General features: G+C 46.5%; 1 protein-coding gene across 1 annotated transcript in view; it reads right to left on the bottom strand.

Moving 5' to 3' along the window:
* LOC146198588 (uncharacterized) overlaps nt 1-10,219 on the bottom strand; it is a 31,081-nt gene extending 20,862 nt beyond the window's left edge. The window contains exon 1 of the mRNA XM_084594085.1: nt 9,559-10,219. Coding sequence (XP_084450211.1) covers nt 9,559-9,569 — 11 coding nt within the window. The 5' untranslated portion in view covers nt 9,570-10,219. The remainder of the gene's footprint in view (nt 1-9,558) is intronic.
* Between the last annotated feature and the right edge of the window lie 7,321 nt (nt 10,220-17,540).

Below are 17,540 nucleotides of genomic sequence, written 5' to 3'. Positions count from 1 at the left end.
GATCTTTTCCGAACGAGTTTTTTTTTTTTTTTTTTTGCATAATTTATTCGGGCGGCCCTGTTGCACGCGTCTTGTTACGCGAGCTGGCCAGAATGGCGGCCGAACTTGTAGTTGGCTTCTTCCTTCTTATCCACTCTCGGGATGCGCATCCAACACGCGATCAGCGCACTCCGATAGCGTCAGCCGCCTGCCGCGCTCGAGGCCCACAAGGCTGGCGCGAAGAGCTGGAATGCACGAGGACGCGCGCTGGCCGAAGGGATGCGCGATGCACGACCGATATGGGTGAAGGCTGAGCGCGCATTGCCACCAACGCCTCAGGGTGAATAGCGCATCCCGGGTTCGCAGTGAAAAGGAAAGACTGGCAAAGAGCACACCGGAAATTGCGTCGAAGCCGCACCGATGCTGACGTTACACTCAAGAATAAGCACGCTCTAAAATAGGGAAATGCGAGACCGGAAGACACTCGGTTAGGCGCTGGCCTGACTGGTCTATATTTTATTTCCCAAAAGCAGTGACATGTAATGAAACCTTAGTAATTCCAACCTGCTTATTTCGAACTTTCTGCTTATTCGAACGGACTTTCTGGTGCTGTCAGCGTCGCGTGTATTGTAAACGCCCCCTTTGGTCTGAACTCCGCATATATAAAGCGTATATTCAATTCTCTTCTAGTCAGAGTTATCCAAAGTTCACTTACGAAGCTCCACGCGGAACTAGTTGCAAAGGAAGGCAAAAAGTAGCAGTCAACCTAGCACGTGTGGGTGGCGCAGGCCAACCTATAGTTGCAAAGAGGCTTTTTCATATACCAGTCAATAAAAGGCTAAGATCTAAAAAAGTACTTTATGAACTAGAAAGTAGAAACCAATTTACCCGCGACTCAACCTTCCTAACCTAAATAAACTACGGGGGGTGCGCACAGAAGTAGCATTCCACTCTCGAAGTATACAAGCGTAAGGAAAGAACCAAACCATCATGTAAGATTCGAAATCGTTGAGTTCGCTGGAAAATTTTGTCTGCGGGAGAACTGAAAAGGAGGCTGCTGTCGGAATAATATGGGGTAGTGTAATGTTTGTGCAATTTTTTTATCGCGGAAGGCCTCAGTACTTCCAGCCAGTTCGTGTGCTTCTTGTTTTTATCTTTTTTAGGCTATGTGAAAAGCTGCCTACATCAAGAATGCTTTGCGACGTAAACACTCAGCTATTTGTTTTCATCTGTGAAAACAAAGGTGCTTAAGATATGCACTCTAGCAAACTCATAGGCCCAAACATGTTCGTCATCAAATATGTGCATAAGCAACAACGTTGCTACGCAATTGCGAGGTTTTTCTTTTTTTTTCAACCTTTTTTTCTTTTGCATTCGCTACCTGATAAGATTGCACTCACCGCAGCCTTAAATTTCATTCTTTATGATTTCCCTGTCTGGACAAGCTAAGTAAAGCGCAGCTTTCTAGCTTCGTGCATGCGCAAATCAGAAGCTTGGTGTCTTAATTTTTACGTACACTTAAGTTTATGGTTGTTTATAAACCTTGACTGCACTCGTCAGCGAGGCTTGAACTCATCAATATGACCGTCAATTGGACTTTACGCTTGTTCTTCATACGTTCACTACATCAAGTTGTTCACCTTCACGAAAACAAGGCAAAAAGCCTTGCACCTTGGTCTGCTCCCAGTAAGTCTGTAGCCTCATGATTTCCAAAGCTGGCAAGTCATTTTAGAACTAAATAGAATTAGCCCAGCCCCCCACCATTTCTGTACAGGAATACTTCTGCACTTGTCAAGAGTTCCGGTTATAGTCGAGACAAATCAACGAACGGATATAATTCGACTCACGTCCCTTGGGCTACCTTTAAGGTAGTTCTCCGTACCTGCATTACAAAGTATTCTGTTTATTGCATTTCCCGTTTCTTTTCCGTACTTTTCGCATAGCTGTTCACGCGGCTCAAGCGGAGTACAGCCTAAAACACAACCGGCCAGCGGAGATGTAGGTGACACCCATAACACTTCAGTTCTTCTTGCACACTAGGTGCAAGTAAGGCACTAGTTAAAATAGGGGAAAAAAAAGGTCATGCGTTTACTGATCGCTTCGAGTGCCACATGCACTAAGAGACTATCTTTTCTCGCACTGAAGCAGGCATCGGGTCATAAACGGTTGCCGATATCGGCGGTGAGAATGCAACGGCCAGATTTTTTTTTTTTTATTCTTCTTGCTCACGTTGGTCGTATTTATTTTGTTCTGGAACACGGAGGAAAAGACGAGCACAGCTTTTTTTTTTTTTTTTTTTTTTTTTAATCCGTGATGTACCATGCTTTGCCCGCATTGCTTGACGTATCCTTTTTGCTAATTCTATCTTCTTCATCTCAAAAATTGTGCGCGTTATGGTCGATAGGGATGTCATAAGGACAAGGACTTTGTTTTACTATTGCAGTTGGTTTGATCTTTCCTGCGCAGTGGAACGTAAGAAAGCGTAGTTTAGCAAACTAGCTTATTAGCATATCATGCACATGCGATGAAACACTGAAATCAATGCAGATTTTATTCTTAAAAGGCATTTTAAATTCAGTGATGGAGTACATATACGCAAAAACCGCTACATGAACCAGGAGGATATCACGTAATTTGAAATTCTATGCGTCGAATAAAGCATTCATTATAGGACCTATTTCATTTTTAAAGTACATGGAATGAAAGAGAACGGGCTTTATTACATGCAAAATATGCGCAGCATGAACATTACTGAGCAGCAGCCATGGTATCAAGCTGTTTCACCGTAGATGGCACTTCGCCTACCCGCTTTGAATGATAAATCAAGCACTTCAGTGGGCTGCCCTCGTTAACTTAGGATGGAGGGCGAAATAGAATCTGGGTTTTGAAAATTTTTTTTCTTAAATAATCGTGAAAAAGGCTATACCACGAAATTCGCTTGCAGTCTTCTAAATGGATATAGCTTGCATTATACCTCGAAACTCGGTTAAAGGTTTGCTACTATTGCTAAAGTTTTAGAGCGCAGTTCACATGCGGCTTTTCGTCGGTTGAGCCGCGTCACATCGGTACCGTTGCCGGTGTAATTCGACTGAAATTTAAAGGGAGTAACGGGCCACGAACCACAGAATGTCGCAGCTCTGTTCCGCTCCCTCCTGGCTCTTCTTTCTCTTCTGAGAAATTTTCTTTGGCTCGCGAGAAAAATAAACGGTACTTTTTAACTGCACAAACATACAATAATCTCACAAATTCCTTGCCTAAATATATCACAAAAACGCTGAAATAGCTGTGGTCAAATTTCTCATTTAGGAATATCGTAAGATCTCTTTTTTTTTTTTTTTTTTTTTTTTCAGCTGCCTTTTTCTTATAGTCTTCTGAATGTAGAGTCTTAAAAAATGGCGCGAAAGTACGAACGTTCATGTTATGCAATCGCGAATAAAATGTTGCTACTTATGCAAATAATAGGCTCATTTACGTATTTTTCATCCTTTGTGCAATAAGGTTTCCACTCACGCTTTTCTTTTTCAGTAACAAACATACTAATTAAGCAACTTATTCTAATCCTGGTCACGCAAAAGGAATCGATTGACATAGATGAATTTTTGTTTGCTTATATTCTATAGTTTCTGGGAGAAAGGTACATAAACATAAAAAACAAATTTGTGATTTCATAAAAAAAAAAAAACAGGTAAATCTTCTATAAAATCCTATCTTTCCGCACGGCGTGGCGATTAAAAAAGATGAGAATAACATTTTTAAAGTCGTGAATACGCAGGTGAACGCTTCAGTGTTCTGAATTCTGAAGAAATTCTCCATCAAGAGGTTGCCAAACCTGAAACTTCATTTTTTTTTTTTAATAAAAAAATGCGAACAAATCTGTTAAAGAATCCCACTTTTTGGCTCAACATCATCACGGAAACCGACCGGAGAAACCGTTTTGAAATGACGAATACCCAAGTGCAATATATTGACTGAAAGTACTAGAACTGGTCGATCTTGACGTTGCACAAAATAACACTCCGTTTCGTTTCTCACGAAACCGACTCTCGCGCCATTTTAAAAAGCCGTGGCAAAAGACAAAGACATACTCTGCAATCGTTTAACGCGAACGCCCTAAAACAGGTCGATAGCGAGCTAGTAACCTGCTTCTTATCTCGAGAGGTGCTCTCTTCAGGGTGGCCGGGGAGAACGCAAAGCAAATCAAAGACACTTTTTATGCCTCCTTACATTGATATGCAGCGGAATGTTTTCGCGAAATGCAATTTCACTTAGCCTCGCTGACTCCCTTGGAGCGATTACCATCAGTGCTTAACGTCTTGCGGGTTATCTCACACGAAATGACGTCAGTGCATGTTCACTCCTCGATTTCATGTTTTTGCTGCTCCGTAGCATTACCAGACCTCTCCGCTCCCGCAGCCTCCAGGAGTTCTTCTCGGTCTCCCGTGATTTTCTTTTTTTCTTATTTTCCCGTTGACCTGTTCTTTATCCCATCCGTGAGCTAGGCGCTACTAGCCACAAACGGCATCTCAGACGGCCTTTGTCCCAACGGATTTGCAAACGAAGCAAATAGCACGAAAAGAGAATGCCCCTTCAACCACCACCACCACCACAAACAGCGCATATATCCCCGGACTCATATAACCTAACAAGAAGTCGTGCACACAACCGGGTACAAAAATAACGTCCCCGTCCGTTTCCGCTAATAAAACTCGACGGCACGCGGGATAAAAAAAAAATAAAAAAAAAAACATTCGTGCGGAAAATCCTCATTTCCTCGTGCACTTCTTTTTTACACAATCGCGCCCACTTGGCCGCAGCCACGCGAAGAAGCACATTGCATCTGTTTCTGGCCCGCACGCGTGGAGGGGGCGAATACTTCATGCTTCCGCGTATACACGCCGAGTCGCGTTTTATTGTTACGAGCCACGATTCGCCGTTGGTGCGTGCGTTGATCCTCGGCTTCTCCTTTCTGCCGCAGCTTGGCGCGCATACAGGCGCTGCGAAAGCAATCAAGCGGTGCAGGCCTCACGGGACGCCTCACGCAACCCCTGCGTTCGCTGCTCCACGACGCCGGATTGCGAGAGCGCAGTCATGGCTGCGGGTATTTGTTGCTGCTCGAGACGCCGAGCTTATGCGGTACACGCAAGACCCCCCGACCAGTGAGAGCTCGTACCGGGGTTTTATTGCAGAGGCCGTCAGAGGGGGCACAGGTTATGGGCCGAGTGTTGCAGGAGCGCCACGTATGAGGTGAAGCCGAAGTGGCGTCGGGAAACATTGTGACAGAAAGAGAGAGACAATGTGTATATCCACTTTTCACTGAAGAGAGAGAGAGAGCGGTCTGTAAGATTTGACCACAGCAGATCGGGTCCGAGACAGGATGTGGAGAAACAAAAATCGGCAGCCGTTTGATGGGTGGCAGAGAAGCGAGCATAAACTGAGAGGGAAGCGGTGGGATGGCACAGAAAACCGTTCGCTCTGCGGAGTTCTATAACTGGATCCCATGTTACGGAAATCGGCAGTCGTGTGCGGAGTCAGCAGAGAAAGACGCTGCTTCCCTCCCTGCTCATAGCTGTTGCCCGCGGGTGGCCGAAGCTCTGGGGTCCTTATGCCTCTTTCCTGCCTTCTCCGAGAGACATAAGTATGCGCGCGCGCGCGTGTGTGTGTGTGACCCGTTTCGGACTGGAACTGGGAAGAGAAGAGTTGCGTGCACGAAAATAGCGCTGGGAGACTTATGAAGCGCGGCGGTTTCCGTTCCTTTCACACTGCAGCGGGCGTTATGGCTTGTGTTTGTACGCCTAGCCGGTAATCAGCTTTCCCTTACATTTTGTTTTATCAGCTCTCTCACGGTGCGTGTCATCACAGCCCTGGAATAAAAACACTTCCTCGACTGCTTTCGTCCGATGTACATTTCCTTTCCTTTACTCTTTCTCCGTGTCCGGTTTTATTTCCTTTCTCTTCGAGGTCCAAGAAAGGACTCCGAATATTATCTTCTTTCTCGCGCTGCTCGTTTCTCCTTCCTTCTTTCTTTTTTTTTTTTTTTCTTCCCCAGCTGTTGAGGGCCGGTAGAGTGCAGCTAGTGCTTTATTGCCCTACACGCGATGGGATGGCATGCAGAGCCCTGAGCGAGCTACGGGAGAAGATTGCCTCGGGAACCGCGGGATATCTTCGGAATGCTGGTTCCACACCCTCGCGGTATGCGCATGCACTTTTGCTCACGCCCACTCGCTTTCAGCAAAGTCGGCGATTTTATTTGTATGTTTTTGCGCTTTCTTTTTGGTCGGAAGCTTTCGAACTTTCGGGATCAAATATGCCGAAACTTGAACTAAACAACGCAGCTATACAACAATAGAGGGAGCACTGGGTATGAAATTCCGCTATATTCTGCTTGGAGCTGAGTGATCCAGGAAGTATTACTTTCTCTCTCTCTCTCTCTCTCTCTCTCTTGCATTGGCTCTTCCTAACATGAAGTAGATATTTCAATAAAAATCGGTGCCTCATAATTTAGAATAAAGTCTATCTTATTTTTCAATCTTTTCTTTCAGTATATCCTCTGTAGCCTATTTTTAAGTATTACGGCTAACAAATTACCTTGAGAGGAAGTGGAAGCTTGTTCGAGAAAACAATAATAATAATAGGGTTAGTTCAATCGTTCAATAAAATCATCTAATGTAGACAAGATTTGTAATATGGGAGTAACTGCCCATTAGCATCCATGTGAAATCACGTGCCTACTGAGTAATTACTCCCATTTTCGCAAACATACTTCCACGTAAATTTTCTTAAAAAAGAGAACGAAAAGCGCTCCGCTCCCATCTGGAGTTAATTGTCAATACGTTGTCAGCGTACCTTTCGAACATCATCCTGATTTGCTCATTTCGCGGAGCAACTCTCCCGAACCAGCAGCCTTCCTTGATTCGAACCTCAATTCAAGGATAGGATATTCTTTTCTTACTTGAAAGTTTTCGGGACATTTGTATAGCTTTTCTTTGTAACCCTGTGACAACGCTTGGGTTTATGCTAGTGAGTTAATTACTCGCTTAACAACAACAGTATGTAATGAAGTTGTTTAACACACCCAAGTACAAACTATGCGTGTTCATTCAGTGTCTGAAAGTGATGAGAGATTGAAATTGAAGAAGAAATTGAAGTTAGGTTACTTCGACATGCTATATGGCATTCTAGCGACAAAGAGATCACTCTCCGAAATAGAGAACTACAGAAAATTGACAGAAAGAACCAAAAAACCTCGTGATTTAGCAAGTAAAATGCTTGCGTTGACATCGAATTTCGGACGCCGATCACAGAGGCCATGGCTACGCCGTTGACGGCGGCCAGTCTTCCTCGGCATAGACGTCACGAGTTTGTAGACGCTGTAGACCCGTGGTGTAGGCGTGATTAGACGGCGCGGGATATTTTTAAATTCAACCTTTTCTAGTCATAAACACGTATTATGTTTATGGAAGAACTTTTTCATATCTCGTAAGAGACAAAGGATCAATTTTTACTGTGAACTATGATTCAAAAGAGGTGACCCAGTGTCTCTTCAATTCTAGTGCTTTCTGGCGCTGAAGTGACAAACATGGCTAGGCTGTCTCAGTAACAAATCAAGATGAACATATGATGTTTCACAACCAAAAAGCGTCCGTACTAATACGCAAAGCAAGCAGAGGTCATGTGTACCGCGTTTCTGTCGTTGAACATGCATTTTCCTCCCCGCCGGGGTGGTGCAGTGGTAAGACGCCCGACTACTGTGCCGGAGTTCCCGGGTTCGAACCCGACCGCGGCGGCTGCGTTTCGATGGAGGCGAAACGAAGTGGCGTCCGTGTGCTGTGCGATGTCAGCGCACGTTAAAGATCCCCAGGTGGTCGAAATTACTCCGTAGCCCTCCACTACGGCTCCTCTTTCTCTCTTTCCACTTTCATTCCCACCTTCCTCCCTTCCCTTACGGCGCGGTTCGGGTGTCCACAGAGCAAGTGTGACAGTTACTGCGCCTTTCCCTTCCTGTGAACCAATTTAACTTAATTTATTTTAGCGTTCTAAATATACCTCGGGAACAGCGACTTTTTTTTGTCAAAGCGTCGACTAGACGTATGTGTATGCATCCCAACTGTATTAGTAAGTCATCTAGCATTTTTATCAAACGCTAAGTCCTGGTCATGTCATACTGCCGGCAAATTGGCGTGTGAAGACATATGTGGAAGTCTCTTATCCGACAAGGTTCTCTTTATGGTTCTTGTCATGCCACATGATCACTAGAGGGATGCAGAGTAATACGCTTCGCGAACTGAATTCGCTTTACCCTCCGTGGTCACGTTTTTTCAAATTGATGTCGAGTACTGAGATTATCATTTGAAGCCATACTATACTTTACAAACATGTATGCCAGTTATTCTAGTTATCTTCTCGATTACGCATGATTTTACATTCGTGCCAGACCTACGCATGCAGATCAAGGAAATGGTCAGGAATTTGTGTCATTACTGTTTCTTATTAGTTAGCAGTGGCCACGCTATCCAGGCTGCAGTGTGCCAGAAGGTCTCAGAAATTATTATCTGGACTCCTTCGTGCATGGCTTGCATTCCCAATTGCTCAAGCTTCGTATGCCGAACTGCAGGAAAGGTGAGTGCCGCCTATGGAGGCTCTTCCCAGGTCTTTATAACCATAACCAGTTTATTTCGACACCAGTCCATTGCCTCCATTTGTGCAAAACGTTATGTATTTCCCGAAGACGCAGTTATGGCGACGATTACTGCGACCGCGTTATCGGACACACGTAAGGTAAGTGCCTGTTTTCGTATGCATTAACATCTCGATCGCATTAAGCTGCTTATGAAGGCTTCTACTACAACGTTTGGCGTCTGCAGATAGCAAGACACCGTGTTTTCTGGGGGGTTCGTGCGGGTAACAGATACGTGTTTTGTTTACTCTTGGGAAACTGGGCAGCCGTAAGTTCCACATTCAGAGCGGCCAGCTCAGAATAATTGTACATGAATGCCCTTAAGCCACAACATCGGGGAAATACGACTGATTCAAGATTGCTTCTTTCTCTCATGCCAAGCTGGCGTCAGAGTTCAAATTTCCGCCAGCTCTTCACCAAGTTGAGGATGCTTTCCCGCATGAAGACATTATGTGCGGAAAAACCTGCTTTCACACTTGCCTTGTTAGTTTTCGCTCGAATTTAAGCATGCTGCCTTAACTAAACTATTACGCAAAATAACAAAGATGGGGTAGAATATTCAAAATAATAAGATTATATCTTGTCGTTCAGGTATACTGTGCATACCAACTGTCAAGAAGAAAATTGATAGCGTTGGAAGAAGAAGGCTTGCTCGGAAACCAGCCGCGATAGGGAGGACGTCATTGAAAGTGGATCGACTGCTCCCTCACACATACGTAAAAGCAACCATTATTGATCGAGTAGTCAAAGAAGGTTGCACGTTATTTGCGGCACACATTTATAGTCTTTGACGCCTAAAGGCAAAAACAGCTAGAGCACAGTGCCAAGCAAAACAAAACAAAGAAGAAGAAAACGCGCGGACCGGAAGTGTCATCAGAGAGAGAAATGAGAGGAGCGCCACCTACCTGAGCTGCATTATCCGGCCGTATGTTGCGCTCCTCGGCGGCTTCGGTGGGGACACAAAAAAAATATATATATATCAAAATGGACGCAATCCTTTCGCGAGCACGAGCGGCACCTTTGTGACCGGCTGCGTGGCCTCCCGGCGCCCTTCAAACAAGCGATGCCGGCCGAGATGGGCGCGCAAATCCTGTCGCCACTGCCGAGCACTTGGAGATAAGGCAACGAATGTCGTGTCACTTGCACAATACCTCGTCACCTCACTCACTCTCACTGGCACAAGAGGCCGTTGGTCACGGCGGAAATTCGCAACTGACGACGAGCCTTCCTGCTGACTCTTGTCTTCCAGCAGTCACCACGGGGCACCTAGGGCGGCACGGCACGCCGGCCGGTTAGGTGGAGGCCATCATCGCGGACACGTCGTCGCAGAAGGACTGCCGGTCACGGCGGTGCTTGGACGTTCTCTGCGGTCACCAGGGGGCTGGGGGGACACACCGACTGCTCGTTACTAGGATCTCTTTCTCACGTCGCCGCCTCTGCCGGGGGCTACGTGTGTGTGTGTGTCGCGCAAGGGAGAAAAACGCCGTTGTTCGGCCTGCCCTGTAGCGGTATATCTGCCTACCCGCTCTCTCGTTCGCAACGTGCGCCGCGCTAAAGGAGAGAGACGCCCGCGCAAACCGGCTTGCGTTTTATACGGGCGCTGGCAAGACTAGCTCGCCGACAACTGGTCTTTCGGGATTTTGCTTGCCGCCTGGAACGGTGGCGGAGAGTTTCTCTCGCTGCGCTGACCCCGTTTCGGCGTGCACGCCGACGTCGAAAGCGCTCGCCACCAACACCGCAGCGGGACCACTCTCTCTCTTTCTATGTGTCTTGCCCCCCTCATCGCCCTTCCTCTTACCGCTGGAGAGTCTGACCACCGCCGGCTAGCCAAATGCCACCGATGCCTTCCTCTCCTCGCGTCTTGTTCTTTCGATTATATCCAGCACGTTGCAAAGAAAACAAGCTACCTTTCGCTCGCTCTCCTTCCCTCTCTGATGGCTTGGCTGGTTATTCTTGCTTTTTATTTTCCACTCTCCTTTCTTTCTCTTCTTCCTCTCCCTTAAACTAGCAGCACCACGAGCCGCTGCATCGGCGATGAATAAAAGGTCTTCGAAGGTCTTCGCGGAAAAGAGCCTTCTGAAATAAACTTCTGGAGATGACGTCGCGTCTGCGGGCCTGCAGTTCAATTCCTTTCTTCTTTTTTTTTTGTTACTTTTTTTTTTTCGTTTTCTGGCATGTCGGACTTGAAGGGACGAGTTCTGTCACTCGCGTTCATTCTTTTTCGCGCGAGAACAGAGGGCCCGTCCCATTGCGCCCTTTTATCCGCGTGCGTCTTTGCGTACGCATGTTGGTGCGGGGGCAGGGGCTTGCCGCTTGGTCGGCCATGGCGAGACCGTTCACTGCTGCTGTCTTGTTTGTGTCGGCCATACGAGAAGCCTGTCCGGCCTTACCCTGGCTCCTTTCTTGTCTTTCACTTCTCTTCGCTGCCCGACAAGTATTCAGCGGCCCGTTTCCATTTCCCACGAGGGTTTCCTCCGAGACCGCCTTCACTGACTCGACTCGACCTGTGCGGTGGAACACCGTTGTCTCGAACGACATCGGAAAGCAGCTTTGACTTTGAAGGTCAAGTCTGCTATGTTTATCGCCGATAATTCCGTAACCTTCGACTGTGTTTTGCGGGACGTGTACGTTGTGGGAGCCGAACGCTTTTATTCGTTCGCCTTCCATGGCTGGCGGACGACGTCACTCTCTGTTCTCGACTGGAACGCACCGCTCTCACTCCACGATGGGGTGTGGGTCTGCGAGTTGCTTGCTCCTGCTGAAGAGGAAACCAGGGCATTCTTTTATTATTGACAGTTTCACTGATTGTCGCTTTACTGCTGGAATCACACAATTCTGAAATTGTTAAAGCGAGGCTTTCAAACCTCGATAGTGAGGAAGGCTGAGGAAAGGTAGAGATTTGCTTCTAAACTATAATTTCACTGATACCTATTGGTTTTTCGTGTTCCTACGAAATCCACAGCTGCTTGACCTTGAAGCTTTCGGTTCATGTGTAATCCTGCAGGAAGTTGAACCACCGCGTTTCTATATGGGCATACCTGCAAGACAATTTTTTGAGGGGAGAAACACACAGCTTGAAACAACAGCGGGAAGCTTGGCGCTCTGAAGGACATGGCCATGGCTGCCCGATTCGCTAACATTCAGCGAACAGAAACTTTTATACTGGCTTCATTTTAAAGAAAAATTTTTTTTCTGGGATAAAAATGTTGTCAGAGTTGTGCATTGCTTTTTAGTGGGTTTTCTAAACAGTGACCTAACATATGGGGCCACGCTCAAAGAAAAGGGTGTTTCTTCTTTTTTTTTTTTTTTTTTTTTTTTTTTTTTTTTTTTTTTTTTTACCGCGGAAAATGCGTAGAACCATACGATCAGCCTCTTATTCAGGGACAAAAGTTACCTAAAGTAATTGCTCACAGAATTTAAAGTCTTACTTTACTTCAAGGGTACTCCCTAGTAACTCGCACGTCACGGAACATTAATTCTTGGAGACTGTTACCTTAAAACCCCTTGACAGCGCATGTTGGGAGGCAAACGGTCAGTCACTGTCAAGTCGTATTATGCGCTGTGCAATATCACAACTTGTATTACGCGCTGCACAATATTACAGCTTGTAAATTATTCCGCGTCATCCTTCCGTCTCTGAAGGGCTGCGTGCACCCTCGTTTCTCATTGCCCCGTTTCGTTGCTGCCGCTAGTCCTCCTAACGTGCATTTTTGAGCGACTTTTAGGTAATTGTGCATGACAATGTGAGCACGCTGGATAGAGTCCGGTCAATCTTCGTCTTTGGCTGCTCTCCCGCGCCTGGCTTAACTTGATCCGCGAAGGTAAGTCGAGTACCCAATTTATGGTTTGCTTAGAAAAATTGCGAGCCACGCTATATTTAATTTATGCAGCAGGGAGCAGTTACGGTTGTGCGCCGTATTACATCTGACAAATAACGCCACACCTTCCGAGCTAACTACAAATGTTTGGTGGTGCAGCGTTTGTTTCTTTTTTTTTTTTTTTTTTACAAAATTCCCGTTTTTTTCTTTTTTTTTTTTACTTTATATTCTTCCAATGCAGCAAAAAAACGAACTAAAGACAAGCATAATTTACTGCTGCTCAAACGACCGCTGAGCACTTGTTTTGTTGCTGTTGTTGTTTTTTGTGTGCTTAGTTTTTTTTCTATTCAACTTCTTTGTTCGCTCTTTTCGTCTACTTCCACTGTGATGTCTCGACTAGGTGGCTAAATTACTTTCCATCATTCTAGAAGCTCGCATTGCACTCCTGTAGTGCCATCCAGCACATGTATTTTTAAGTCTCACTGGAGTGCGTTTCAGTGCTTCCATTCTTGCGTGCCTGACGTCTAGTGATGCTTTATTCAGCTCGCTGAGGGAAATAGAACAAAGTTAACTCCTCCGTCTCTATATTTGATGGAAGTTTTTTTTTTTTTTTTTTTTTTTTTTTTTTTTTTTTTTTTTTTTAGTGTTGTTTTACGTGAAGCATATACCACTCGTTCGGTCGTAAAAGCGTCGCCGTCGCCATAACCCAGAATTGAGACAAACGTGTCGGAAAAGCTGCACACGTGATTACGCTTCGAAATCGTGACGCAACCGTTTTCTGTGCAGCGTTCAGAGTGGTGTCATATCAGGAGACTAGTTATCCAGAGGGATTCGAACCGATGGCATATCTGCCTCCTTTCTACTTCATATCTCCACTTTTTTGCGGTTAATTGAAAGTGAAAGTGTTCGTCGATAAGGGAGACAGATACTGCGCCTTCTTTTTCGCAAAAACGAAACCAACTAAAGACGTTTCATTGCCATACTCTGTGCCATTCGCTGAATGCCGAAAATTCACGGAAAGAAAAGGCGGCGTTAAGTTTTCTATTGTGTCTACTCTGAAGACGAAGCTTTTCTAGCCTTGTCTTTACTGGAATGTGTTACGTCATGTAATGCCGATATAACTTGATAATATAGGGAACACGGCAACCGCTCCACCAAAGTGATAGGTAATATTTATTTATTATTTTGCTGCTTGTTTACGTCATTGTGTAACCTATCTGGTTACTTTTCTTTTCCTTGTTCTTTTTGCTAAAGCGCTAAACACACAATGCAGTACATTGCATTGTGTGTTAAGCAATATGTTTCCTCATTTGTTCTATATATATAGGGTTTTCTGTCCAGGTGTCAGGTACAAATTAAGTTGCTGTCATGCACCACGTGGCTGCCAAATGCCATCTTAGTATTAACCCGCCTCATTCGCATTCTACTCGGTGCTCATTTTCGTCAGACGAACCGCGCTACTGAAGTTTTCACTGAATGTGTCAACTGAAGCTTTTTTTAACTTTATCGCAACATGATTTACTTCCTGTCCATAAATCCATTGTGCTTAATATTGATCTTATTCGTTTTTGTTCTTTTGAGCTTATACGTTTCGAGTTGTTCTAACTTTCTTTGGAACATTTGGAAGTCTTATGCGACAACATTTCACTTTCTTTCATCTCGTCTCTCATTCCTCATTCAACGGCACTAACTGTTAAGAACAGCTAGACACTATGACTGTCATTCAGGGCTGTGGGCAAGTCTCGAGCTACGTATCATCTGAATTCCCATTTGAATTCTGAACTTAGGCCGCAGTATTCAATCCATTCTGCCGGCGTCAGCGGCAAGGAAAGTCAGTGGAGGACCGGCTTTTTTAGACGTGTCCGTTTCCGTCCGACGCTGAGGCGCGTCGACGAATTTCGAAACAGCGCTGCTCCTGCTGACTTCGAAACGGTCATCCCACGCGGCGAGTTTTTGACGTCTCCATCCACTGCTGCTGCTGCTTCCTTCGCTGACTTATAGTAGTAGCATTCTGGTCGCGTTTGTCCTCTGCCTAGTCCCGCCTCATTCACAGCAGCTTCACTCCTCTGCGTGACATGCATCGGCGATGCTGTCCGCGGGTGGTTTGGATGTGTTAGGAAAAAAGGAGGATAAACGGAAAAGGAAACACTCAACGCACAAATAAAAGATGAAAACTAACAAAGGTTATATTGCAAATACATTCTTCATCGCGCACTATTTCTTCGTCAAACGTCCGCTCCTCTTGACGACGCACTACCGTTCAGAGTCCCGTGATTGCACTCACTAGCACCAAAACATGGGGACGCTGTCTAGGTCCACTCAAAACCATCCCAAACAAAGGAGCGTAAACAGGGAGGACACGGCGCCAGCCACCGCGGCGCCGACTTGCCGGTGGCGGATGCGCGCTGCAGGCGGGAGTTATATGCTGCGCGATGCAATCCAAGACACACACTCTGGACGCTCCACGTGAGGTTCAAGGTGCGCACAGTTGCCGCCCAGGTGGGAATAACCGACGCAAAGAAGTCAACCGCTTACAGATGGGTTCGCGTATGGTATAAGCCAGTGTGATGTGTATACAGTCGTGCCTTGTTAATATGGACACTTTGGTTCGCGACCAAAACTGTCCATAAAGCGAGTCATCCATAATAACGAGTCATGAATTAAAAACAAAAAGGATTTTATTGAGAAAAGAGAATTGCAATTAACGACTGCTTTTGTACATAACGGTGTGCACTGGACTCAAAATTTCACAGAACACCGGCACTTTTGAGTGCATTATCCTTGTCATTGTTGTCTTCGAAAAATTGTAGTGCAGCCTGAAGCGACTCGCTTACCATGACACCCGTGATGTTGGGCTTTGTGTTGGTCGAACTTTCGAGCACGAACTCCCCACTGGGCGATGAATCAGCGCCTGATTCTCTACTCACCGCCACTTCCAAAATGTGCTCTTCACTGAGCTAAGTAGCCGCTAAGTAGCTGCTTGAGATTTTCCTGTGGCGAGGAAACAGCTGAGCTGTCGATACTAGTCCCTCGCAGCTTGGATTGACTGAGATGGCTTTTGCCGCTTGTATTCACAGATTTCTTCGCGCCTATGTTGAGCTCTGTTCTTTTGCGTTTAACTCCCGCCATGCCAAAAGCCAGACTCAAGTTCAGGGCTACAGGCTCCTGATGCTGTGCAGTTTTGCCTAGTTAACCTTTCTGCCTTTTCGCGTTCTTCTGATTCTTTCTTTTTTTGCCTTGTACTGTTTCTGTAAGAAAGCGAAGGAGTCAAGCTGGCAAGCTGCTATGCAGAGGGCTATCGAGCATCCCATCTTCTTGGCGCCGTTTTTATGTGTTCCCATAAAACAAACACTGCAAGCTGAAGTACAGTTTAGAGCGACGGCTAGCCGACTACGAAGAGCTCAGACCTTGTCAAGGCCGCATCGTTGACTCAAAGCGATGCCGACATACGGACCGCCTAGTCTGCAAAGTTTGGCCGTTCGACAGCGCAACAAGGACGAAAACCAGGAGCATGAGAGGGAAGCGCGTCCAGGACGGGACGCCCGGTCCGGGTTGCGTGTTCGTACGTCGCCTCTTTTGTCGCTGTACTTTGTGAGCGTGTCTTAACTCTTACCGAAAAGCGTTAACGGCTTCATGGAACACACATTGCGCTTTGGGAAAGAAAACTTCAGTTCCAACCGCCAGTAGGCACTTGTCTTTCTTTCTGTCATTTCTTTTTTACGCTTTTACTGGCCTCTCTGTTCACGTTCAGCAGAATTTATTGCAACCACATGTTGCGTTTTTCCCGACTGCGGCCCATTTCGGGGTCTTTCTTACGCTGGCCCTCGGTTTGCTGTGTACGCTCCTCTCCGCTCTTGCGCTTCCCCCCCCCCCCCCCCCTCCTTCCTTCCTTAAAACGGCGACACGCCGGCTTTGGTTCTTTCCAACCCCACAGGACTCGTTCAGGCATCCCGCCGTATCGGCTGTCGCGTAGGTTCGCCGGCGGCGCGCCCTTCTTTAACTTGCGTTCGGACTACTCTGCTTCTTTTCAAGCACTGTCCATATTAACGAGACAAAAATACATGGGCCCAAGTGGGGCGCGTGCATTCTTCCCCTGTCCATTGTCCGGACAGCGAGTTTCCATATTAACGAGGCATAAATACATTGAAAAGGTTTCGTCCCCAGAAAAATTGTTCATAATTCGGGTCGTCCATATTAACGGGGGTCATATTAACGGGCACGACTGTATAGTGCTGACATTTTTCGAGACGCGCGATCGTAAAATGTATTTGTGAGTTGTTTTCTTCACGCTTACAGCGAACCAAAGCGTCTTAGTCAAAATCGTCGGAGCGCTTACTAACCCAATACCAGGGAGGGAAGCTGAATCACTTAGAAATTAGCCTCGAAAGGAGGGGGCAAGGCATCCAAGAGAAGCACCAACCAAGGAGCTTGGTTCTTTAAATATGCTTCCGCACGCACCAACAAACGCACGCGCACGCGCGCGCGCGCGCGCGCACACACACACACACACACACACACACACACACACACACACACACACACACACACACACACACACACACACACACACACACACACACACACACACACACACACACACACACACACACACACACACACACACACACACACACACACACACACACACACACACACACACACACACACACACACACACACACACACACCGCATGATCTCGGAACCTGACGTCGGGAATATTGCTGCTCGCTTTGCCGACGCACGGATATCCGGAGTCGTCTTACGGGCGGCATGGGCGGCGTTGCGTCGGTGACTTGAGATCCGCACCAGCCAGACATTTCGCTATCCAGGGTCCGTGGGATACGAACAAAAAGGCACGCACCGGCGGCACCGCGCGTCGGCTCTCGAATAGACACAACACCGCCGCTGCACTGCCGATGAGCGGGCGCCAACCCAGACATCGACGCTGTGGTACGTCGCGTTGATGAGCGTGACAGTAAGTTTAGGTGACCACCGCGCTTTCATTATCGGAGCACTGGTTTTTCCGTCATTCATGCGCTGGGCGCACTGCTGGTATTGCGGCGAATGC

This window comes from Amblyomma maculatum, chromosome 2, assembly GCF_055883805.1.
Source record: "Amblyomma maculatum isolate TAMU_Amacu chromosome 2, ASM5588380v1, whole genome shotgun sequence".
Lineage (NCBI taxonomy): Eukaryota > Metazoa > Arthropoda > Arachnida > Ixodida > Ixodidae > Amblyomma > Amblyomma maculatum.
Note: the sequence above shows the minus strand (reverse complement) of the source record. Positions and strands in the feature narration are given on the sequence as shown.